The 27,075-nt window shown below is 39.0% G+C and overlaps 1 protein-coding gene across 6 annotated transcripts in view; it reads left to right on the plus strand.

Moving 5' to 3' along the window:
* Nucleotides 1-27,075, plus strand: part of Cacna2d1 (calcium voltage-gated channel auxiliary subunit alpha2delta 1) — a 403,873-nt gene that overhangs the window by 337,617 nt on the left and 39,181 nt on the right. For 2 of the 6 annotated variants that reach the window (XM_075956382.1, XM_075956383.1), the window contains exons 13-22: nt 3,356-3,434; nt 4,639-4,688; nt 5,912-6,001; nt 8,797-8,874; nt 10,345-10,419; nt 10,682-10,756; nt 12,388-12,444; nt 15,686-15,757; nt 17,402-17,473; nt 20,467-20,528. In XM_075956382.1, the coding sequence (XP_075812497.1) occupies nt 3,356-3,434; nt 4,639-4,688; nt 5,912-6,001; nt 8,797-8,874; nt 10,345-10,419; nt 10,682-10,756; nt 12,388-12,444; nt 15,686-15,757; nt 17,402-17,473; nt 20,467-20,528 (710 nt within the window). The remainder of the gene's footprint in view (nt 1-3,355; nt 3,435-4,638; nt 4,689-5,911; nt 6,002-8,796; nt 8,875-10,344; nt 10,420-10,681; nt 10,757-12,387; nt 12,445-15,685; nt 15,758-17,401; nt 17,474-20,466; nt 20,529-27,075) is intronic. The other 4 variants (XM_075956384.1, XM_075956386.1, XM_075956385.1 and 1 more) reach the window with 2 other exon arrangements.

A 27,075-nucleotide genomic window follows, 5' to 3' on the forward strand; every position in this document is an offset into this window, starting at 1 on the left:
GTAACACCGGTTGAGGAAAACTTAACTGATTTGTCTAAGCACGGTTCACTTTGAAAATTGACACTGTGCATCTGTTGATGCCTGAATCGACCATCTGATTAGAAATAGTCTCCCGGCCCGAGTCACAGAATTCACCTTCCTCAAAAGCGGAGATGGTACAATATGGACACAATTTGCCTGCATGTTCAGATGAAGCATTTAGCTCCTCTGACTACATCTTTAAAATTGAGTTTTTTATATGTAGCTGTATGCATACATATGTATCTGTACATACATATGTATCTGGATGTATACATAGTTTTATGTAATATACACTAACAATGTATTATTTCCAGTTATTATTATTATTATTATTTCAGAGCAATTTGCTCTGAAGTTCACATTGTACAGCTTTCAGGTAATCACTCCATTTCTCAAAAATCTTAAATTTAAAGATGTGATGAGACTGAAAACATTCAGACGCTATGCTGGTCGAACAGGATACACACACACACACACACACACACGCACGCACGCACACATATATATACATATATATGAATATATTCATATATAAATATATGGTGTAGTAACAGTCAATGAATTGAAGACGTCATGAATTTGAAGGAGAGCAGAGGGGACATGTGAGGTAGTTTGGAAGGTTGAAAAGGAAGGGCGAAGTGCAATTCTTACAATCACAAAAATATGTGGAGTTTGGCCAGCTCTGCAATCGGAGTTAGTTCCTAGAAGCTCCACTAGGTGGCAGCAATACAGTATAGAAAGGGAAGCGTGGAGCCAGGAAGTCCAGCAGAAGCCAGAGCACAGAGCTCACCATTGTTACCCTTATGTGCTACAACGTGTGGATACTAAGATTCACAAAATCAGAATTCCCCATACATAGTTAGGTAGGAATATGTTGAAGACAAACAAATACAGCAATGATATTTTATTTGAACAGTCTCTTAGGGAAAATAGTTTTACCTTTTTACAACTTTTATATCCGTTTTTCATCGTAATGTATGATGCTCAGTTTTGAGGACAAAGTTCTTCTCCAGTATACAATTTCAAACTTTATAGGATGACTTTTGATATGCGGTTGGTAAACATATATTGTGTGCTATCTCCATAAAACTAAGTACAAAATATGCACCTTGGATATGATAAATTTTATAAATCTGTGATAAGTCAGAATTATATATCCTTATAAATTATACAGAGTTGGAATTTCTAATTCTCAACATTTTAGTAACTGCTGGAAGGAAGTATTCTGCACAAAATAGCGCTGTCATGCATGTCTACAGCAAGGCAAAAATAGTACAGAAACATAACATTTATATAACAGGCAAATGGCCGAATTATTAATGTAACTTGGAAATAAATCTGCAAGCACCCGGTAAAGGAAAGAGTGGTGAGGGAAAGAGAAGCTTAGACCGTTTCAGAATGATCAACTGGCACAGAACGTGCCCCTTTCCTTCGTTCTGAGCCGTGGGCGCCACCTGAGCAGCCAGGGAAGTCAGGTGAAGTCACCCTGGCCAAACAAATAAGGCCCTAATCATTCTGCTGCTTTCCTTTTTCGAAGTGAAATGTTTATTTGCACTGCTTGAAGGATAACACCAGTCGAAATAATCACACAGCGTGGGTCTAAGTGTGGGCCCCGTGTTATTAGAAATCTAATTCACTCGGCCTAACTCCTCCACTTCTTCGCGCTGAGCAGGACCCTATGGAAAGTATTTTGCCTTAATAGTGTTGTGGTAACAGGAGGAACTGGATACAGCTGTGCATTAATTGAATCTGTGAGGTATGCCTTCTCGTAGGGTGACCGGTATGCCCACATGCAGATTCCTCGGGGCACCCCAGATAAACCGCATTACTGCTCGGGGTGGTCAACTTTAGAAAAATATTTCTGTTAGGGTAAGCCCAGCTCTGTGAGTGGAAGACAGACTCCCTACTGACTCAGCTGAAACGAAGCACTGGTTCTCATGAAGGGAATGAGAGTAGGCAGGAGCGAGAGGGTACGAGCTTCTTCCAGGTTTCATCTTTGTTCGTATAATTTGTAAGTGACTAAAATTCAGGTGTGAGCCAAGCATCAATAGAAGACTTGTAACCTGAGGCAGGACCAAGGCAAGTATGAGGCCAGATTGAGTTACATAGTATGAGTATTTCTCCAAATGCACACAGCAAACAGATGTGACCACACATGACCTCATATTCTATACTAACCGAGGCAAACCTGGGTGACTTAAAGTGTGGCCTAGATAAAACCTTGCAAGGGAACTAGCACCGTCCTAAGCATGCCTGTGACAGCAGGGACTGTCATAGTATTTTTAGCCCAGACCAAGGGAAGAAAGAAATGTGAATTTTATTTATTCATTAATTTATTTATTTGAGATTTGTGCTCAAGATTCAGGTGCCAAACAGAACAAAGAAATTGTCTGTCACAGGAGCTGGGGTTTAGGTTTGAGAAGTCTCAAGCTCAAATATGGGGGTCTGAATTCAGAACCCTACTACCTACTTAAAAAGCAGGGCACGGCAGGAACACGTGTGTAATCCCAGCACTGGGGAGGCCGGAATGAAAGGAGTTCTCGGGGCCTTGATGTACAAGTCAGTCTAGCCAGTGGGCTTCAGGTTCAGGGAGACCCCCGTTCCGTAAACTAAGAGAACTGGAGGAGATGCTTGATGCCAATCTCTGGCCACCACACGCATGCTCACACAGGTGCATGGGACACCGTGCCCCCAGGCACCCACAATGGCCCCTTCGATCGAATTAATGAAAGAACAAGTGAACAAACAAACAACAAAACAGCTAGCAGCTTAAATATTTAGCAAAGCCAGCCATGTTTTCCAGTGAATGAGTGCTACTAAACCACAATCTTAAATATTGCCACAGTGTGAAAGTAGAAAAGCCAGCGCTAAAGGTCCTTTTCCCCAGTCACAACAGAAGCCACGAGCTCCAGTATCTATTTGCATCGCTAATTGCCTGTGCTATAGATGGGGAAGAGGCCTTGCTGTGGTTGAATAGGTAGGCGCGACCTTTATTCAGGCAGCAAGGGGGAACTGAGTTGCTCCTGCAGGAAGCACTTCTTATAAAGGAGACCACAGTCACTGTCCAGGCGCCGAGCTTGGAGATTTGGTGTAGGATGCCAGGCACCGAGCTTGGAGATTTGGTGCAGGATGCCATGGTGCTGATCCCACTGTGGCATTCAGGGTAGGCTCGATGGTCTCCCTTTAGTGCTTGCTCACGACCTCTACAGGCTTTATGTTAGACTGGCTTTATTAACTTCCCTGCCTGAATGTGCTTTTATTAGTTTCTGCTTCAGCAATGTTGTGTTTGCTGTTCAGTTGAGTTTTACTCGGCCGATTTTTTCCATCTCCTCAGGTCCGTGTGTTTACGTTCTCTGTCGGGCAACATAATTATGACAGAGGACCTATTCAGTGGATGGCTTGTGAGAATAAAGGTAATGGATCTGTTTCTCTTGAGCATGTTTGATTCGAGTATAAAACACTTCGATAATTATTGTTAGAACAAAGAAATTGTCTGTCGTAGGAGCTGGGGTTTAGTAAAGTGTAGTAAGAGAAGCAGCGGGCGGCTTGTCATCCCAACCGCCCCGCTCGGCGAGCTTACACCCAAAATAATCACACGGAAATTGTATTCACTTAAACGCTGCCTGGCCTCTTATTTTCAGCCTCTTATTGGCTAACTCTCACATCTTGATTAACCCATCTCCATTAATGTGTATCTCCACTTGATTGTGGCCTACCGACATGAGTCTAACCAGCGTCTGTCTCCGGCAGGAGAACCATGGCGTCTGCCTGTCTGTCCTCCTTCCCGGCATCCTGTTGGGTCTACTCCACCTATCTAAATTCTGCCCTCTCAAAAGGCCAAAGCAGTCTCTTTATTCAACCAATGAGAGCAACACACAAGCAGAAGCACCTCTTACACCATTCAAGTATAACTAAACTGTATGGAATAAGAATTAGATTCTGAACTTGCTTTCTAAGAAAAAAAAATACATACAACAAACTCCGAGATTAGCACTGCATTGAAACATATTCAAACATCTGATCCTAATATTGTGAATTGATGAAAGCATGCAAGATATTTAAAGATGTATAGCATATTTCTTCTCTAAATGACTGGATTACTGTTTTTGAAAACAATCTCATACTTTTCCTCAATATTCAAATTTCATGCAGTGAACTTTTTTTTTTGTACTCAGGAAAAAAAAAAGTCTTTTGAAGAATAAACTGTTATATTAACAGAAAAGAGAACCTGAACACATCCCAAAACTTATGTTAAGGAAAGCATGTGCATATGCTAATTATGTGTCTATCTGTACCTTTAATAGTTTATCTAGGGAAAAGGAGTTTGACAGCTCCTGTTTCCTTACTGGTTTGTAGAAGTTAAAGTTATTTTATAGTACCTAAGAAATAAAGTAAAATTAATCATAAATTCCCTAAAGTTGTTGACAATATTCACTAATCAATATTTTTCAGAATTTAACATTTGTATTTATATTTTAATGTAAATCTTTATATTATTTACTTACGCAAGTTAGAAGGAAAATAACCTTTTCCTCCTATGAAAAAACATAAATCTATTTTATTGATATTTATTGTAAGTGTGATATTTACAAATTATAATTTGTATGTGAATTTTAGGTTATTATTATGAAATTCCCTCCATTGGTGCAATAAGAATCAACACTCAGGTATGGTTATCTAAAAATACTTATACTCTTTTTTCAAAGTTTAGGATTACTTTCCTGGAAATAAAAAGAGATTGTCCTGGTTTTATTAGTTCAGTCCGATGAGAATAATTAAAAGTGGAAAAAAAGATTTACATAATTTATATTTTCACCCAGTACTGGCTAATGTGGTATTTATTGATTTTATATCCTTAAATATCTAAAGCCTAGGCAAACATATAGTATGCATATTACATATATATATAATTGTGGTTTGTTATTCTTAGGTATTAAAAAGTCATAGAAAATGGATAATATGAAATTTATTAATAATCTCATGTAATTTTTATTCAATTGTAAGTCACATATAACTTTCTCAGCCATATAGAACACTAATAGTAATTATTCTGGGCAAGTGATCTAAACCCTGCATAGGACTGAGATTTTTCCCACAATTCCTCCAGGTCTATATACCTATTTATTTACATAAAACTGCAGTAAGATGACTTTATAACGCCGTTGATTTGAGAGAAAAAGCATACTGTTTACACAACATTTTGTAGAATTCTGCAATTTTATTTAAATATTTTCATTTTGAAATATTCATAAATTACAATTTTGAGATCATGGCCCAATTTGAAGCACCAGCAATAATGCCCAAAATAGCTGTTAAAACTGAGCATAAATAGCTTGGCCTCCTGGAATTGCGCGCTGACCCCCCGAGGGTTGAGATGAAGCAGCAGGGAATGTAAGCCTGGTGTCTGGATTTGGCACATACCACAGTTATTTTTTGATATGTTTAAATGCAGTTTTGAATTCCATCCAAACAATCTGTTATGTGAAAGCAAGTATGTGGCTGCTTTATCATTTCAAATTTGTGCCATTTCGCACATAAATCACAGAGCCTTAGATAGTTTAGATCAACATGGAGCGATTCATAATGAATATATTTCACTTATCATTGGCTGTACTTTGAGGAACAATGTTCTGATTGGTACTAGAAAAACCTGGAGGAGATATATACTATAAATAGGTACTATTGATCCAATGTATACAAACAAACCATTTAAGGATAAAACTAGATGAAAACTATAGAATGCCCCAAATAGGACAGATATACTCTCAATAATTTGGTTCCATATTCATTTTCAATTTTTCTCTTTGAAGGTTACTTTGAAGCATTGTATCTCTGACATTTGTTTGTTCTGTTGATGGTTTACAACCTTTTTTTTTTTTTGTATAAATAGGAATATTTGGATGTCCTGGGAAGACCCATGGTTTTAGCAGGAGACAAAGCGAAGCAGGTGCAATGGACCAATGTGTATCTGGACGCGCTGGTAAGAGGCTGGGCTTCTCTGCTGGAAGCTGTCATGGGAAGAGCACATGGCTGATTTTCCTCTCTCTGGGTGGCGTTTCTCTTTTCCTTTTCCCTGATCCTTTCTTTCTAAAATCTACTCCTTTGCAAGTTTCTCAGCTAGGTTTACATTAGTATGAAATCATACATGTAAAATTGTAGATTATTCTTGTTCTACTGAAAATACTGGTTTTCCAACTTCGAATGCTGACTATATGGGGATCGCAATCACTTGTTGACATTTTAATATAAGAAAATAATGCTGAACATGATGCGAGTAGTAACTAAGAATTCCATATTTTGAACAAACACATTGAAACACCTATTTTTGAAGTGGGTGTCTGAGTGACTATATGTACAACACGGTCCACCATTGCACCCGGACTTGCGCAAACTCTAACGTACGTTCAGTTAGATCTACAGACTCTGGCAATGCATTTAAATCAGCATGGGCATAATTGCATCTTCCTATAGACTCTCCGGCTTTAAGTGCAGATTTAGACATTCTGATGGCAATATCACATTGAGGTGACCCAGTCTGCTGAGAGATAATGTATGCATATCAGTTTCTCATAGCGCATCTGCCCTGTTAACACAAGCATGCTATCACGTTTTAAGGAGTAATTTCCAGCTGGGAGATATTTCCCTGTTTTTGTCACTTGAACTTGTATGAAAACATCTTTTGTCAAGCACACAGTGGTGCAGAGCGCTCCCGCTGGCATATAACAACTGGTACCCTGGATTGGTGTTAGGTATCCTAGAATAAACATCAGTCAGCCCTGTTCCCCACAGAGCACAAAATTATCTAGCCCAAATTGTCAATATAAGTTGAGAAATCACGTTTTAATTTATTCTTACTTTATGACACAAGTTGTTAAAACTTGACAATACTTCAGGGTTGTTTTTTTTTTCATATGCCAAATCTGAATTTAAGGACTATTTAGCCATTTACCAAAGTAGTATACTCTAACAGAAAGTGAATGCTGAATCAGTGGTGCCCTTTCCCCTACTTGGAGTGCAGTTTAATGCCTTTGCTACTCTCTCAGGGCAGTGATGAACAGAAGGGCAAAATGCAACCCGTTAGAATGACTTATCACTCGGTACTCACAAAATAAACACATACAGGAAGTCAGAGGGAAGTCGGGACTATTAGCAGCCATCTCGCATGCTAAGAGAGATAAAGGGAAGCTTGCTTACCTCAAGCCACCAAAAATGACTGTCGAGTGTCCCTTCTTGACGTTACTTATTTACTTAAGGTCACATGGTCATCTCTAGCCACGACCAAGATGTTTCGGTTTTTTTCAAACCCATCACAGGATTGCACACGATAGGAGTCGGTAGTTAGGCCTCGCTGCGTTTCCTATGACCAGAAGTTCATTACCCAGAGTGTCTGTCCGCATTGCTGGCAAGGTTCTCGCTGATAACACAAATAACATTTGGCGGAAATGCTGATTGTCAATGTTCCACTTTCCAAGCCGAAACGAGATGTTTAAAAAAACAAACGAAGTGGGAGACGTAAGTTGGTGGCCAGAGGACACAGCTTTCTTTGTACTGGTTTAAAAATAGGAGCCCCATTACTTAGAATCACTGCGGGGGCGCGCGGGGGGGGGGTGGGGATCTGAATGTGCGTCAATCAAATCAGCAGTTTATTAGGAAGGGGACATACGGTATTTCAAGAACAAACTTGATAAGGACTGCGACACGGAGAATTCTAAGAGCTGTGGCACTTTAAAAGAAAGATGCTGTCTAATTGGGACTGGAATGGGGAGTGGTTAAAAAGACATTTCAGCTGAGCGTAAGTGCGAGCCATGTTTCTGTAATTCATGGGGAGGATGAAACCACATAAAGCTGCGCATTGGCCGATTTAGGAGCACTGGGTCCATTCAAGCATTAATACTTACTCGGGATCACCTTTAGAGACCCTGGATATATGAGAGGAATAGGACTTAGTGCAATGTGTCATTTGGAAGATGACGGGACGGACGCTCTCTATGTAGAGGGAAATAGGAAGAGTTGCTGTGTTTAAGATAAGTGTCACATTCCAGGAGGCGGGACACTTAGTTTTTCATTCTATTCTGTGGCACAGTGCCTGGGACAAAGAGCACGCTCCGGAGTCTAGATGTTTAAAGTAATATTCATTAGGGGACTGTTTAAAAGTTATATTTAGACATCACAGTACTCACCTAGAATATTCTGCAAGTTAAAAGTAATATTTAAACATCACGGTCCTCACCTAGAATATTCTACAAGTTAAAAGTAATATTTAGACATCACAGTACTCACCTAGAATATTCTGCAAGTACATTGTCGATATCATCTTTCTTCTGTGTAACACAACATTGAGCTAGACATTTGTCATGTGGCCTGACACCTTTGACTTGGGGCTTAAAAATTGTAATTGAAGCTATAGAGCTAGCTCCAGCCAATCTAAAGTACTACTCAATGAGAGTCCCCTGTGGAGGCTCCTGGCCATACAGGAATGGTGAGGGTGGAAGAATAGATGAGAGCAGTCATGGATGTCACAGTTACAATTGCTTTATTTTATTCTAATACTTATTTAATGGTGCAAAACTGCTTAATGGGTCTTTATTTTATCTAAGAAGTTTTCATTGAGCGTTTTGAAAAATTCTCTTTAAAGATAGTCAAAATTAGTTGTTAAATTTCTGTGACTCTTTTCAAGATAATTACAAAGTGAAGTTTCCAATTTCAAAGGCTGATCCAGTAGTACGAAGTTCAAAATGTTGCTTTCATTGGCCTTTTCTCTCCATCTATTTTTAGGAGCTGGGACTTGTCATTACTGGAACTCTGCCGGTCTTCAATGTCACTGGGCAATCTGAAAATAAGACAAACTTGAAGGTTAAAAGTTAATTGATAAAATTAATAACAATAAGCGATAAACTATGACGTTGAAGGTGCATGCGGATAAGATATTTCTATAAGGAAATATATAAGATGTGATTGTCTTGTGAGGCTGGAGGTCATTGGCAACAGCTGTCTGCGTGATAACCGCCTGGGAAAAAGAGAAGTGAAGGTCACATCCTTGTGGCCCTAGAGTCAGGATTCAGCTTCGCTTGGTTTAACTGTGACCTGATGAGAAACTCAGAAAGTCAGAACACAAGTAATGACGCAATGACATGGAAAGTGGACAATAGTATCATAAGCCCACTTTTTTTTTCCTTTTTATGAGACAAGGTTTCTCTGTGTAACAGTTTAGCTATCCTGGAACTAGCTCTTGCAGACCAGGCTGGCCTCGAACTCACAGACATCTGCCTGCCTCTACTTCCTGCATGCTGGGATTAAAGGCGTGTGCCACCACGACTCACTTTTTAAAATGTGCTTGAGATATTCATGGAATTCAGGGGGGAAACAGAAAAACCAAAACCATGGTTCTCTTTAAATCAGGTTCAGACACATGTTTGTTGAATTCTTACTTAGAATTCCCAAGTAATAGCTTTTTTTCTAATTGGTCTCTTGTTTCCTACTTTTTAAAATTCAATAAAAAATTAGTTTCATAGAAATTTCTTTATCTCTGGTAATATAAGTACAAGAAGGAGCTATCTACTTGGAAGTTGTAACTGATTATTGAATATGGTTCATACTTACTATGTTTATTATCTATTAAATGCTTTGACTTTAAAATAGAATTGCACAGTTAAGAATGAATGTAAGACTATAAAAATTATTTTAAATACTAATGGCTTATAATCCAGGTGATACTGGTGGCTTAAAGGAATGTTAATTTCTTGTTTGTAGCTCAATGAGGTCTATTGCACTAAAGCACTGTTTGCTTAATTTTTTTATAAATTTCATTGAAGGGCTTCATTTTAGCAATGAGTTCTACAAAGTTTTGATTCTCGCTTTGAGGCCCATTGACATATTGAATGTTTATAAGATCTAAATATTTAAATTCATAATGGTGTAATTCTCTATGTTCTTCCTTGTCATGTTTTAAAGTTCTTAACATTGCCTATCCATCAGATTGTTTTTTATTTACCGGCTTTATTCAGTCTAAGAAAGGTTCATAGAAACAGACCATAACTATTGACCCAACTATTTCCTCTAGTAAAATATTCATGCCTTTTATGATTTAGGTTTAGTCATTAATATTTCATCTAAGTTAAATAATTTGGGGTGATGATGTTGTGGAAAACAGCCAAAACTGAGAGTCTTTGTAAATTGACACCAAATGTACCCCGTGTGTGTGTTTGTGTGTGTGTGTTTGCATCAATGTGGAAATCATTCCATACCATAATAAAAGGATGAATATATATTTGTGTAGAAAGCTTTTCTGGTATAAAATGCACTACCTTCACCATCTTCTTTTAGAACCAGTTGATTCTTGGTGTGATGGGCGTTGATGTGTCTCTGGAAGATATAAAGAGATTGACACCACGTTTTACAGTAAGATGTAATTTATTCTTTGACTACACTTCCTATTTCCAAACTATGTACCAATATATTTTGTCCACAATAGCACTGGAGAGTGAGATACATGTGGCTAGTCTAGCAAAAGAGTTTAATGATAAAAGGCATTTTTAATACATGAAGACACTATTTTGTTTCTTCTGTGTTACAAAACATGTACTGAATAACTTTTTAAAATGATGAATGTGGATTTCTAATCGTGACTTAGGAATCTCTGAGCTATTTTACTGTTTTCCAGCTGTGTCCCAATGGCTACTATTTTGCAATCGATCCTAATGGTTATGTCTTATTGCATCCAAATCTTCAGCCAAAGGTATGTATATAATTTGTTTGTTATCGTTACTAGGGTTTGGTACAATTACTGACTAACTCTAATGGGATTGTGACTTGCAATTCTCTTGGTAACATTCCAGACCCTGTGCCCCCCTTAAGAGAGGGCAAGGCCACTGGTGAGAACACATGAAAATCTGAAAGCATCCCTCGTTTTCTTTCACCGAGTTTGTCTGACTCTCAGACAGCCCTTGTCACCTTTTGAATCTCACTGTCATGCATCTCACGTGCAACTCCAAGGCTCTAGGAGGGCCTTGCTGCAGAGAAGACAGGGCAAGTCTAGAGGACCAGTATAGGGATGGAGGTCTGGAATTGTCAAAGTTAACCTTCACTTTCCTCAACAGCCTGTCAGTGGATCTGAAAGACAGGAGGTGCTGTCGCCAGGGCCATTATTATTGAAGAATGTGAAATGATGATACAAGCAGGTGTTACTAGGTCAGGGTCACGTGATTTCTTCCTGGCACTGTAGTTTATTACAACATACTTCAGGATCGTTTTGTCATTTATAGACAGCTCCGCAGTATCAGTAAACCAGTCACAAATATTTTGTGCATTTTTTTTGCTATGGAATTGTCATGTTTGTCCAAAATTATGTCACTCTGTGACCACACTTTAACAAATAGTGAAGTGACTATCCTGAGTTTTCTACCATAGACTTTTATTTCTCACATTAAAAGAACCAGATTAAGTTTTTAGGTTTGCTATTTTGATAAATTCTGAAAAAGGCTAATTATATAGAAAATTGTATATAATTGATGACATAAAGATCAATATTCCAGATGAATCTAGTGCTGTGGTTGAGTTCTCCTTTAGCTTCTTAATAAACGCCACTGCCCTCATTCTTTCAGATAGCAAAGGATCAAATTCACGATTCCATAATATCCAATCACATTTATTCCAGTCTGTTCAGAATGCTATGTCAAAGCCTGGTATGTTTGTAAACAATGAAGCTGACTTCACACAGTTTTTACTGTGGTCAGGAGTGCGGACTCAGGCGTGAGTGATCAGTGTATGTTCCTCCTGGGCAGCCAGCTTCCCCCTCTAACTGCACGAGAGGGGCCAAGCAGGCAAAGGGGTCTCTGGCTTACGTGAGTCCTAATCCCATTGTAAGCCACTGCCTTCCAGCCTAGTAACCTCTAAAAGACCCAGCCTTCTTTTACAACCCTATAACCACGGCCGGATTGCCGCGGAAGAATCTGCGGGGCCATTTCCAGTGTTTATTTTATGTACTTGTGTCATGTACATTTCAACAGTTTTTATTTTCTAATCTTTGTTTTGTTTCAGCCAAGGAAATTTATCTAGGACAAATTCTCTCTTTCCACTCTCCAATTTTTATAATCTTAAGGAAAATCCAGGACAAAGATAAACAGTTTCTTTTTAAAAAAAAAAAATGAAAGAAAAAATGATTCTTACTACCATTACCAGTTTGGGGTTTTGTTGGTATCTTGTTTTGTTTTGTTGTCATGGACTCAACGATACAAGTATTCTGAGTTGGGACTACATCATTTGTTCTGCTTCTTGTCAAGGAAATGGCTGACTAACACTGACTACAGGGTAGAATTCTTACTGTGATGATCTGTAGGATAATGGGCTATCGTTTCTCTGTTGCTCCAGCCTATTGGTGTAGGCATACCCACCATTAATTTAAGAAAAAGGCGACCCAACGTTCAGGTAACTGTGAATGAGGTAGACAGCCGTGCTTCTGAATTTGCTAAATCAGGTTGAGATCAAGCTTCTGTTCTCAAGGCTTGTAAGCCCAGCCTTTCCTGACGCCAGGCTTACAGAGCATGCGCTTCCCTTCCCAGTGAGCTGGAGCAGCGTGCTAACAAAGGTAGAGGGTGCGCCCTGGCTGGAAGGTGGCTAAGGAAACTGATCTAATAATAACGTTAATCAGAATAATCAGAATGAAATGGCTCCTATAAAATTGTTATTAAGTTTGGTGAAATTAATATCATATCCATGTTTTCCTAACAGTTCGCTTGTGAATTTGATTTCTAAGTGCAAATAAAGTCATGATTCTAATGTTGTGATTTTTTTTTTAAACTAGAATTTTTAGCCAGGTGTTTGGTTTTGCTTTTTACTTTCTAAAAATGGAATTTTGGGTGCTGGAGAGATGGTACAGTGGTGGAGAACACTGGCTGCTCTTCCAGAGGACGGGGCTGTGATTCTCAGCACCACATGGTGGCTCGCATCCATCAGTAACTCAAGTACACTGGACCCAATGACCCCTTCTGGTTTCTGTGGGCAGTGTCCTCACACACACATTGGTTACAGATATGTGTAGACTGAAGACATTCATCTTAAGAGGATATTTCTTTAAACTATTCAGAGAGATCCAAAATGGTAGAGAAAATCTAGCATCATTGTAGATGTCTGTGTAAGCCTATTATTTCCTTTAAAACACATGGTAGTGTTTTACTGGAGAGGCAGCGTGGTGTTAGTGGTCCCTAAGTACGGACTAAGTGGGACTGAGTTATAATCTGGTCCTGTTGGTAGCCAGCACTTGACCTTGGAACAGCGCGCCACGGTTTTCATCTGTCGAGCAGGGAGTTATACCAAGTCCATTCTGCACTCCACGTGGGAAATTAAGCATACGTGTCGATACCATGTCCCACCCTTGAAAGTTCTCATTGAATTCCAGCTCCAGAGAGTCTGTCGGCTTCCCCATCTGTCAGAACTGTAATGACTGGGAGGAGTGAAGCTGTAGTTGCCAAGGTAGAGCGCTAGGGTAACCTGCTCTTGTGTACAGAGCTAGAACCCCGCGGTGCTCTGAGCCCTGTGTTCCTGCTCCTGTAAGGCTCAGGAGCCTTCTAGGTCCCTGTAGAGGTTACAGTGACCTGTATGCCTTTCTCAGCTAGGAAACGATTTTGTTTTTCTGTTTGCATGTGACTTTGGTAATACCTTAGGTTATAGTTTTTACCATCAGCTGCGTTTCGGTGATTTTATTTGCATGCAAAGATTATTAAATAAATTAAAAAAATAAGCAACCTTCATAATGATTTTTTTTAATTCTATGCAAACTCTAAATGGCAAACTAGCAACCACATAAAACTTCTTAATTGGGGGAATATTTTAAACTCTGAGGTATTATATTATTAAATTAATACTTACTCATAATTGTTACAAATTTTAAATTTTGTTAGCATCATATACTACCCTTAATAATTATGCTAACTGAATGAATTATTCCCATACTGATGAGAAATATTAGATACTAAATTTTTCTTCATGAGGGTTTTCAGAAGCCATGAGACTAAATAGATTTCTTCAGCCCGTGTTGCTATTTTCTTATTAGCAGATTGTTTTTTTTTTCTTTAATTTTCTAGTTCTTACAGAAGGGATGGCTCTTTCTCAAACAGTGATCTGCTGGGTTGCCATTTACAAATACAGGCGATGCGTTGACATTTCTTTTATGATTTTGTTTTCTTCTCTGTCTTTATATGTTGGATTGGGACATGATCTGCATATTGCCACTTCCTCCTGATAATGGCTGCTCCCTGCATGCTGTTTGGGGCCTGTCATGCTATGCGTTATCCGTTGCATGTAAGAGAAACCTTCCGTTTTCATTTTACCGTTTGATTGTCTTGGGTTGGTTTTGCATTGGTATTTTTTTTAATCTTAATTTGAATGTTTATACAGTAGTGTTTGTGCAACATCCGTTGTCTGTTTTTGTTAGGGAGGTTGCAAGTTTCGTGGACTTAATAAAAATTACCCATGTTGACATTTATTTCCATGTTGCATGTATATTGCAAAGGAATATTTGCTCCTGCAACAAAAGTTGTCCATCCAAACAGTAGTGGATTGTGCTGGAAAACCCAAGACTTAATTTCCATAGTATAAAAACTCTGATTTTGCAGAGTTCTTAAGCAGTGAGTGTTTTCTTGATTATCAAAGGCACTGGTTGGTTCGGGGTCTCTGGTGCAGTGTGTGCTGAGCAAACGTGAGGTCCTGGACTCAGTCCCCTGCTCCCCCACCCCTACCAAAGACATGGGGAGAGCAATTTAAAAATCGTTACTTGAAGAATTCTCATTAATCAAGTACCATGGAGATCTGAAATTGTGACTTTTCAAAAATATGAATATTCCCTGAAATAAGGCATTTTGCATGACTATCGATAAATACATCCCATGTGTGCTATACCATTCATTTGTCATCTAAACAAATTACGCTAATTGGGCAGATTTTTTTTCTGCTGCTAGTATGTTAGTAAGCATATCCCCTTAGCATGCCTGGTGTTTGAGACGGTTGCAATACACATGTCATTGGCAAGCTCATGGTCAAATATCTGTTACACCTGCAAGGAACCAAACACAGACTGCGATAATTACTAGCATCTAATTCTGGCCAGATTTGGAGGATACTTTTTAATAAATATTTTAAGGACTACCTTCTATTGTTTTCAACTATTTTGAAATCTTTTATTTACGTCGAATCTTTTATTCTACTAAAAGCTGGAACTTATAACATGTGACATGTTATATGATGTAGCAAGAATTATCAGGAAACAGGTACATTTTGTATATCCACTAGTCTAACGGCCGTGAATGTTTGAAAAATTAGAATCATGCCAAATGAGGTGAATTTAGCAGGCCAGTAACATCAACTGAGATATAAGTAAATACTCTGCCGTGTTCCATAGTGAGCTAGCTTCCTTACACGCCACAAGAAAAGGCAGCAATGTTAAAGTGGAGAATAGTGTTAGTGAGGCCACAGGTTTGATTTCTAGCCTCTGCTGCCTTCAGTTGATAACTGGTGATAATTGTCTGTTGCACTCAAACTCAATGCCTAGCTTGTAACAGAAGGTGAGTATGTACAGAGAGTGAATTCATGCTGAATGCTCTTCAAACTGTCCTGGGTGCAGCGCTGTCTTCTGATAACGTAAGTCCTTCATTATTTACTGTCTTCTGTGTAGAACCCCAAATCTCAGGAGCCCGTCACACTGGACTTCCTCGATGCGGAGTTAGAGAATGACATTAAAGTGGAGGTGAGTGTGTGCTCCAGGACTAAGCCCAGCAGATACGTGGCGTGGACCTGGGTTCCCATCCCGCAAATAGTATCTGAGCGATGGTTTAGGTCAGGATGTCTCCTAGCTTACACTGATATGTCCTTTGTCATCAAAATAGCATACACTCTGGGCTGTCTTCTTCCAATAACTCATACCGGAAAAGAATAGATATTTCAGATTAGGTATGGCCTTTCTTGTTTTTTTCATTACTTTACTCCCTCCAAAGGAAGAGTTATTTTAAACATACAAAAATAACAATAATTTTAATGAAATTTATAGACAGACATGCTATGAAGTTGAGAGAGAAGTTGAAAGCATTCTAACCAGCCAACCGCATGAAGAGCCATGTCAGGAAAGCAGCCGCCATGTTTGTCTGAAGACCCTTGATATGTTTCTATTTTCCTTCAACAACAAAGCCACAGGGCACTTCCACCAGGGTGCTTCCTATTGTAAAGGCAGTTATCTAACAGAAAAAGAGGAAGGGATCATGTTCAGAGTTACTCTGGAGGGTGGCATAGTGACTTCTGGAACATTTTTGGTCACTTCTTTAATGCGCTCGGTATCCCAGTTTTTCAGAGATGATGGCAGTGAGGTTGAGTCAGATCCCGCTGACTCGCAATAGCGCCCCCATTAGTCTCTCAACATCTGCTTCCCCTCAATGTAGCGGCTGAGTGTCAGGCTGTGCGAAAAAAGGCTGAGCGAGAGAAGGGGTACATGGTAAAGCTTGCTTATTTTTTCAATCACTTCTTACTGTCCACCTTCAAACTGAAAATATCTTCAGTGAGTTCTATTCATCTTCTAGTTTTCAGATTTGTCTGTCTTGTTACACCAAGTTTGCTCAGTCACTAATGGTTAACTAAAGCCCAGATGTGACGTGCTGGGAATAAATAAAATGAAAATCAAGTTGAAAGGAATTCTGGGAGTTTCCGGTAGACTGGTGTGGCCTGGCTTTGCTTTTATGGAGTAACGAAGCTGTAAGGGGCTTCACTGTGTGGTATGAAATCCTAATAGGACTGCTCCATATGACAAAGAAAAAGTAAAATTTCAAATGGCAAGCCCCATGTGATGAGGGTCCTGTAATCCCAGGACTCGGGCGTCAGAGCATAAGGATCCTGCAAGTTTGGATTCATCCTGGTCTGGGAAGTGAGTCTCGGGGTTGCAGGGAGACCTGTTCTGCAAATCGAACAAACAAACAACAACAATGACTCATAACGGGCCATCCTGAGCCCTTCCTCCCCAGAGTCAATTATTTGTAGGGGAAGAATTTGAAATTGTCCACGTCCCATGTCAATTCTGTGAATACCCATACAGTCTTACTTCACAGTATCTACTCCCCCCTCACCCCAATGCAGAAGCTTGACAGAAACTGACTCCATTACTATTATGTTTCAAAATTCCCGGACCCATTAACAAACAAATCCAATAAGCATGTTTTCCTTATGTAAAATGGTTGCAATGTGGCCGCATAAAAATTCCAAATAACGTCATCGAGTAGCGCAACTGCTTTGCCGTTCTCATTTAGTTTCCTTGAAATAAGGTAAAACCTTTAAAATGAGTGTTTTTATAAAAATTATTAGGTCAGTCTGTTTCCTGGAATGCAGCAATTGTTTCATTTTCCCTTAGATTCGAAATAAAATGATCGATGGGGAGAGTGGAGAGAAAACGTTCAGAACACTGGTCAAATCTCAGGATGAGGTAAGAGTTAATGGAACCTTGATCGTGAGGGAAAGTCTGCCTTAAGAATAGCGATGCTGGTAACTCGGCAGTTTTTCTAGGGTTTATTTCTGGAACAGAGATAACTCTACTGAACAGTTTTTTTCTTTGTTCTTCTTACAAAAAAAAAACTTTATTCTTTCACTAGAGAATGGCTCAGCAATTTGAGAGTACTTGCTGTTTCATTCTGAGATAGGGAGTTCAGATCCCAGCCACCTTGTTGGCAGGCTCTGTGGTGCCTGTCACTTCAGTTAGAAGATCTCTGGCGCCCTCTTCTGAACTCTGCAGGCACCTGCACACTCATGGGCACATACAGTCACACAGAGACACACACACACACACAAATAAATAAACAAGTAAATAAATAAATCAACCAAAATTTGTAAAAAACTGTATTCTCAAAATTACCCTTTGTTTCTGAATGATTTAATTTAAGAAATAAATCTCTTTGGACCAGGGATGTGGTAATATTTAAATTAAGGTAATATTAAATACCACATTGTATTATTTGTGTACATAGATGTTGTAGAGTCTGTGTTCTGTGTGTTTTATCTAGTTTTACCATTTAAACCCTCTCTATCAGTGGTTCTCAACCTTCCTAATGCTGCAACTTTTTAATACACTTTCTCATGTTGTGGTGACTCCCAACCATAAAATTATTTTATTGCTGTTTCATAACTGCAACTTTTCTACAATTAATTATGATCTGTAATATAAATATCTGAAATGTAGATTATCTGATATGTAACCCTGTGGGGGGTCAAGACCCACAGGCTGAGAACCACTGCTCTATACCCTTTATGATTTTCCTACCTCTAAGTCTGAAAACAAGTCATGTGGTAGCAGAGCTATCATCATTATTCTCTGGTGTATATATATAATAAGTCGATATTGCTTCAAGTCTGCAGGTTAAGAGGCTTTTGTATGTGGGGATGCTCTTCTCTATCCGCTGTCAGTCACTTGTGGAATAAAAGCAGACATTCGCATATTTGAATATTCAGAATTACCTAGGATTAGGACGTTTCCTGCCTGTGACTTTAATTGCAGCTTTCACTTGCTGCTTGTGTTCTTACTCCAAATCCTGTATGTTTTAGGAACGTGTTTTCTCCCTAACTGCTTGGCAGCTCTTCCCCTAGAAGGGACAGATAATTTAAATACTTTTATAGCACACATCATTACTTATTTTGATGTAATCCTGAGTGGCTATTACCAGAACAGAAGAAGGAGGTACTAAATTTTCATTTTTAGTGAACTATCGACTCCAGTGCTTCACTGTAGCCGTGGCTTTGACTCCTTGCTCCTACAGCCGGGATGTAAAGTAGTCACAGTTCTGCCAACTCCTGCGAGTCCTTCCAAGGGCTCTGACCTTCGCATTCTTTATGCAGCTCATTTCGTCTTGCTAATTTCCCTCTCAATTTGCTGTCCATTCAGTCTCTGAGCAGTATTCACCCTTGAAGGCAGACTTATTGTCTGTCTTAGAAATGTTTGTTTTTCTCTTAAGTGTACTTTTGTAGACATACATTTGCCAGCCGTCTACTCCAACAATATTACTCTCTTCCCATCTGTGCTTACCCTTCAAGAAACCTCATTATTTACTTTGAATCAACATAACTTTTTGATATGGTCAGGCTTATAAAATTATCTAAACAATTATAACATATGCATTATTCTGAACTTTTCTTTATCTTATTTTCCTTTTATTGAAAATATTTCTTTTCTTACGTAGTATACCCTGATTATGGTTCTCCTCCCTCTACTCTTCCCAGAACCCCACCACCTCCCATCCCATTTGGATCTACCACTTTTCTTTCTTCCATTAAAAGATAAACATGTTTATGAGGAATAATAGTAAAATAATTAAATATAATATAATACAATAAGGTCAAACAAAAACTGACTCTCAGATGATATCATTGAGAGCATTAGATCTGTGTTTACTTTGTGTGGATTTTGGCAGGAATAATGAAGTTTTGATAATAGCTTCTATATTAAAATGCTTCAGTTTAATTTCTCTCCACGTATCATAGCTCCACAGATAGAAGTCAGATGATGGTAAAGCCCATTATTTCTTGTCAGAAATCATTGACCTTTCCTCTGCTCCATTTCACACCTGTGAGATAGGAGAGCTGACTATTAACACGTTTCAGCCCCGGTGGCAGGGCATCTTATTTCCAAGTGTGTGCACATTTCCCACAGAGCATCTCTTCACACGGGATTCACTGAGTACCTTTCAGACGACCTTCTCCAAATTGGTTTGTAGAGATTTTTTTCATAGTCCGCTCCATCAGGAATAGAGTTGTTCTCTAATGAGGCAAATGTTCAGAGTAAGTAAGAAATTAAAACTACATGTATGCAAATAATATACTTAGTAGAGGAAAGAATGAGTTGTGTGTACTGCAGTTCTTGACACAGGAGGTTTGTGCATCCATGAGCTGTTTATTTGACTCTGCACTTTGCCCAGTGAAAATCGGTGTTTTTATAACCTTCATTGATGGAGTAATTATCTACTAATAACAACATGATGCCCCATAAAAAAAGATTGGCAAGATGGTAGATATACTTACAGATGTAGACATGCTAATGTATTTTCCTCCTCATACCAGCTATCATTTTTTTACACATGTTCTACTATGGTTGATATTTGAGCCTTGTCTAATATTCCCTAGTCCCATTTCATCATTAAATTTGGTTTTAATTAAATCTTTCAGAGTTTTGAAGAAAGTACTATGTTATCAGACACTAAGGTTCTATGATTATAAATCTATAACTCATTTGAGTATTTAGCTCTGTTCCAAACTTTTATTTGACAAGCACACACATCAAAATATTAAAGATGTATGATAGAAGCATGTCATTAGGAAAAAAGGATGTTGGATGATCACAGAATTTCCAGATGGACATTGTATTTTTACCCTTTCTGTAAATTCATATATACGGATGGGGGTTGTAATGACCGTGTTTAACTTTCTTTCTAGAGATACATTGACAAAGGAAATAGAACCTACACATGGACACCCGTCAATGGCACAGATTACAGGTACTGAACTACATGTATAGCTGTCTTGTATAAAGGACCGTTCATTTTCTAATATTTAGTAGCCAGTTTTCAATAGACTAGTATGAAATCCTAATTTTAATTACAAATTATTCCCTCCAACATAAAAATGATTTGGAGCCTGGTTTTCAGAATGCGAATGATGGAAAGTAGCTAATGTAATATTTAGAAATGATAACTTTCCTTAATGACAATAGTAGTAGAGATTGATGTAATAACCATAATAATTTATAGTTATGACTTCTATTGACTCTATTTTATTTCTATTTAATCTAGTTATTTTCATTAATGTTGTGGTTTAGCTTAAAAATAATAGTGTGTTATATGTGACATAAAATAATCTTACCCCACTGAACAGTTCAATGATGTCTGGATCCCTCCCTTCTTCTATATACTGGAACCTTGATGGAGGAGGGTCATCTTTCTATGTGTTACTTTCATTGGTTAATAAAGAAACTGCCTTGGCCCTTTGATAGGACAGAAAATTAGGTGGGTGGAGTAGACAGAACAAAATGCTGGGAAGAAGGCAATGAGTCAGATGCCTCAGGCAGACGCTATAGCTCTCCTCTCCAAGATGGACACAGGTTAAGATCCTTCCTGGTAAGCCACCACCTCATGGTGCAACATAGATTATTAGAAATGGGTTAATCAAGTTGTGAGAATTAGCCAGTAAGAGGCTAGAGCTAATGGGCCAGGCAGTGTTTAAAAGAATATAGTTTCCATGTAATTATTTTGGGTAAAGCTAGCTGGTGGCCGGGAGCTGGGAGGCAGGAAGCGGCCCGCCACTCCCACAACAGAACCTAAAAAAACACCCAATACTCAATAATCCATTGAATGATCCCTTCTTTCTTCAAACTCAGTGACAACTATTCTCACTCTCTTTCTCTCTCTCTCTCTCTCTCTCTCTCTCTCTCTCTCTCTCTCTCTCTCTCTCTCTCTCTCTCTCTCTCTCTCTCCTTTGTCAAGACAGGGTTTCTCTGTGTAGCTCTGGCTGTCCTGGAACTCACTTATACAGATCAACGTGACCTCACACTCAGACGTCTGCCTGCCTCTGCCTCCTGAACGTTACGATTAACTGCATGCCCCATCACACCCAGGCATTCTGTTCTGTTGCCTTAAATCTTCTCAGAGCTTCCTGACTTTCTCTTTGTTCCTGTGTCCCACACCCTTGGAATAGTAAAATGTTTCTTCTTGCTACTCATTATCTCCTCTTCCTGGAAACTCCACCTCTTGAATTTCATCAACCCACACCTACCCTCCAACGTCCTCATTCTTCCAAGACACGCTTAGTTTCACTCTCCAGCATTCACAGAGATCCACATTCTGTGTCCTTTATTTAAGGTAGATCTATATGCGTAAAGTCAAACAGGATGTATTTGCTAAGATAAATCTTAAAATACAACCAAAAACAACAGGTCAGTTTTATATCATTATATTTCACGGACTTAGAGTTAGTCTGTCAAGTCATTTGCTAAAAACTTAGCCTCAGTTTCCACACACACACACACACACACACACACACACATTCACGGACTAATAGTAGGCAGTTGGCAAACAGCCCAGGTCTATCGTCCACACTTCTACAGTACTGAGAAAGATGAGTCTCCTTTTCTCTGTCTCCCCATCTCTGATCAGCTCATCACTTCCCGCTCAGCCACCAACTACAAAGTCATCTTTTGCCGCTCATACAATTGCCAGCCAAAGCTTTATATTCTCCAAGTCATTTCCAACACTACGCTTCAGCAGACACGACCGCTGCTAAGTATCGATAGCTTAGCATGTCAGCTAACCTCAGGCAGCCTTTATGAGAGTCTTTGCATGGCTTCTTTTTTCTCCTCAAGCCCGTAAGTTCCCTGTGCATTTTCTCTTGGGTGTGATTTTATTCTGTTCAGTTCTGTTGAAAAACGCTGTGGTCAGAGGAAACTCTCACCAAAGTACACAACGGCTTAAATGTGTGATTCAATTCTTTTCTCTTTAGCTTTAACCTCAATACAGAAAAAGATCATTTTTGAGTTCAATTAGTCAATACAACTCCACTCAAATCTCCTAATAATTTGGAATCTCATTCAATAAAACAAAGTCTATCATGGAATCAGTTCTCTAACTTTTCAGTTCTCCTTCAACACTAGCCTTCTGAATCTGCTGCTCAAATATACAATTGAAAACACTTGGTTAAGCCTTACTTCTCCTCAAAGATACTACCAGCACTCTGCTTCATGGCCTTTGTTCTGGTCACTTTAAATTAAGATTACTTCCCAAGACCGAGCCTTCTGTTTATTCTGCGTCTACTTTATGCCTTTCCTTACTCTGAAGAGGACACTTTTATATCTATTTTAAATCCAATGTTACCACCTTTGAGCTCAACAAAAACTCCATGTGGGTTTACACACCAATTTATATATACATGAGGCTTATAGGAAGATATTTAACTCTATTGGTAACCATTTTCTTAAGTTCTAAGAGAGCAGAGAGGTGATGCTTCATTTATCTCTGGATCCCATGCCCTAGTGGCACATTGTAAATACTTCCGAAATGAATATAAGGTTGAAGAGTCTCAATGTGAAGAAATAGCTTTTAACTTGTACAAACTTGAAATCTATTTGATCTTGTCAAATCCAGAAAGTTATACCCTACGTTCTCTGTCATAGTTTTCTCATGGGACCTTTGACTATGCGCTTATCACCAATAAAGAGGAATCCTAATTAATTTGCTCTGACAGAGTCATGCCCAGCTATATATTTTCATTATTGTTGTTGTCTTCTCTTACTACGCCTCAGTTCATAGACATCACACACAATCTCTGAGGGGAGCCTTGAGTGCCAGAGATGTCTTAAAGCTACAGTGTTGTTGCTTTCCTAGGAACCTGTCTCCTTTTGTTCTTGGGATGACAAACAGAATGTGGAAGAGGAAAACACAATGCTAATGTCTTGAGATATTGCATCCAAGTCCTTCTCTGTCTGTCTTAGTTACATTTTAGGACACTGAAAAATACCAGAATTACGATTCTTCTTATTTTACTCATTTCTATATACTGAGTAGACTGTAATATCTAGCTTTCTTCCAGGCATCTCTTTACAGTTCTGTAATGCTCATGAGCAATTTCAAGTAATGACTTTCCTCATTTATTTCGATTATTACTATCTTTCGGTTTTTGAATAACCTTATAATAGTTCACAAAGATACAGAACACTGAGAAACTCTGTCTCTTAAAAATAGCATCATTGTAAAACTAAGTATTGCTAGGTAGTGGTGGCGCACACCTTTAATCCAAGCACTCAGGAGGCAGAGGCAGGCAATTCTCTGTCAGGAGTGAATGGATAGTGAGGGGGAAGGGTAGACAGGAAGTGGGAGGGAATGAGAAAAGAGCAGGGAGGGGAAACTGGTTGGTATGTAAACTAAGTAAAAAAGTGTTATTCAAATAAAAAAAGTTACATTAAAGACAAGATGTAATATAGATGTCCCATTTACAACTGAGCATTCTGGTGTCTGATTTTCTCCATCTCAGCCAGTTGTGGGTCTCTGTGTCAGTCACTCTCTAATGAAATAGAGGCTTCTCTGGTTAGGATTGAGAGATGTGTTAATCTACAGGTATAATGACCAATCACAGTAGCTGCTTTCATGTTTTGTGTTAACAGAACAACAGTAGTTGGCTCTTCCCTGGGCCTCTGATCTGTTTACTCATAGGTTCTTGGCCCCAGTGGTGCCGGATATGGATTCCATCTTGTGGCATTAGCCTTATACCCAATCAGAAAGTAGTTCCGGGTTATTAATACCGCCACCACACGAATGAGCCTATCTTGCTAGGGCAATCATTGCTGTAGCTTGCAGTGCTCACAAGGAGATATGAGTTTGTAATTGTCTCGCAAATGCCCTCTTCACTCAGGCTCTTTACCCCCCAGGAGCACTGCAAGTGTGAGTAATGTCCCTCCTGGTGCAAGTGTGAGTAATGTCCCTCCTGGAGCTCAGTGTCAGGCTTTGCTCACAACATAGAACTGTTAAGGATGATAGCGACGTCACCCGTTTCTACAAAGCCTACCTGCTGCTGTTTTACTGTCTCCATCACCACACTGGGCCCCGAGGCAGCCATGGCTGCTTGACGTTGCTTGCTTTCCAAACAGCCCATTCCCAAGTCTCTGCCTTGGCCCTCAGTTACATGCATGTCTTAATGTCCGGGCAGTTAAGTTCACAAATAACTAACAAGTATCCTATTCTGCCTAAAAATGCATGATTTGATGAAATGAGTGAAATACCAATTTCAGACACAGGTGGTTTCTGTTTTCTTAAACCTCCATCCAGCTTAGGTAACACATTTTCAAAATGTAAGTAATGACATCTTTTACTGGAATGTACTATTTCCTAAAGTTATCGACTCTGATGGGGATAAAGGATTTGAGTTGAAAACGGTGTTAGTAGCCCATTTAATTCAATTTATTAGGTTTATGTGAATATCAAAACTATTACCTGGGCCCTATCATCTACTTAGTGTCACTCACTTTATTAAACTTTAATCTCTGTGAGGAAATCAAGAAGCCTTGTTGTTTTGGGTTCATATTATGAGATCCAGCAGTCCGTGCTTAGGAAAGCGTCATGGCTTTGGAATGCTGGTAAGATCTTTTCTGCAGTACGTGGAGGAAACAAGTGTTGGATTGACTTGGAAACAGATAGAACTATTTTCCTACAGGGTGATTTGTGACCTAAGTGACAATATCATGGTTTTGAAGGCCGGCACATCGTATATTTAGCGTGCCAATTCCAAAACTGTCGTTGGGAGTCCCGTGGGTTGCTGCACCACTTTTGGTGATGCATAACATGAGACTCAAGCTGACAGAGAAATACTGTGGTAGTTGTATGATATCATCGGTTATCATAGGTTTTAACTAGAAGGTTCTGAGATGATAAATGCCGATGGAGCAATAAAAACGTCCTAATTCCCCTTGAGAGAAATTGGTAGGAGGCCGTTTTCAAATACTCAGTAATTCTGGCCCTTTATTAATGGCAAGTGAATCACAAAAGATCGTCTTGCTTTCAGAATGATTGCGTTGCTTATTTTAATTTTAACCCCTGCCTCCTCTGAAGTTACCTATATAATGAATGTAGAAATATTTATTAACTCTACATAATGCTTTAAAATTTCCCTGACCTTTGCCCATAAGCAAAGTCTGCGATTTTACTTAGCAGTGGTGGAGGTTTGGCAAATGAGGGTGACAAGCACTCACTAGTTTCGCCATCTTTATTGCCAAATTACATTTTAGAAAGTAAACCCTCACACTTGAGCATTTGTACTGGGGAATTTTAACATTTATATTTATACGAAATGAAATTTTTATTTTGTTTTGTTATATATTGTCTATCAATAATGTGCAATGGGATTATAGTTTGGGTTTCTATCCCAATATCTGGGGATATGGGGTAGAGGGAGGTTAAGATGATTTAAAGAGTCTATGGGTGCTTAATAACATTCAAAATCCTAGAAAGGAACACATTTTCTGGTGTTTTACTGATATTTGGGGTAACCAAGAATTACTCTTTGTGTAGGGTTTCATAGACCACCTTAGAAACACACCCATTTCTTGCACCCAGGACTCACTGGCTTCCCTTTACATTCAAGGCATAGCAAAGATCATTGGCTTTGGCAAAGGTGGATAAGCAATCATTTCTACGTCTAACATGTGTGTCTTAGCTGAAAGAAGAAAAGAAGGTTAATTCTGACCACTACCTAAGCTGAATGAAAAGCTCTAATATGTTCATCAGGTGGTCTGTGAATTAGAAAACTCTAAAAATGTAAGGTTGCCTCTCTGGTAGCTTCTTGTGAGCCATCATTCAAACAAGGTGGGTGGCAGGCTTACTTAACACTCTTGGTGACAAAAACATTCTGAAGTTGGCCTAAGATGACAGAGGAACTGCCCTTTGGTTGGGACATCTGCCGTGAGACTACACGAGCCTCAAGACTTTGAAAAACTACTTCCTCTTTACCAGCAATGTCCTCAACCATGTGACATGTCACAGTAAATGGGTACAAATGAATCAGATTATGTCTCCAATGGGCCGGAGTTGTCCACATGCAGACACTAGGGGTCTTGCCGTAGGACCACAGCTTTCAGAAAGCAGGATTTGTTTCTGATATCCTTGTGTGTTGTACAGTGGTAGCAATGGTTATTCTTTTAGTTTTAATCCTTGATTCAGTTTGGTGTAAAGCATTGAACGTTATGTATAATAAAGAGGGTGCGTCCAATTGGTATGATATTTACTTTGTTTAAATTTAAACCCGATTTTCCTTCTTTTATTTTCAATCTGGAGTACCTTCTTTCTCAGCTATTTTATGACTATGTTAGGCAGCTCGTCCTGTCCTTGCCTCTTAATTCCCTGCCCTATAGAGAATCTGGTGACACTGTTTAGGAAGGGGGAGATGAAGGATTCTATTTGCCAAATGCATTTTCTTGTCAAAAAAACATGTCCTCTGCTTTGGCATGAGGAAGATCTTCGGACTTTCCCATGAACTTGATGTCTTTTTGGTTTTTGTTTTTTAAGT

The sequence above is a fragment of the Microtus pennsylvanicus genome, chromosome 22 (genome assembly GCF_037038515.1).
Source record: "Microtus pennsylvanicus isolate mMicPen1 chromosome 22, mMicPen1.hap1, whole genome shotgun sequence".
NCBI lineage: Eukaryota > Metazoa > Chordata > Mammalia > Rodentia > Cricetidae > Microtus > Microtus pennsylvanicus.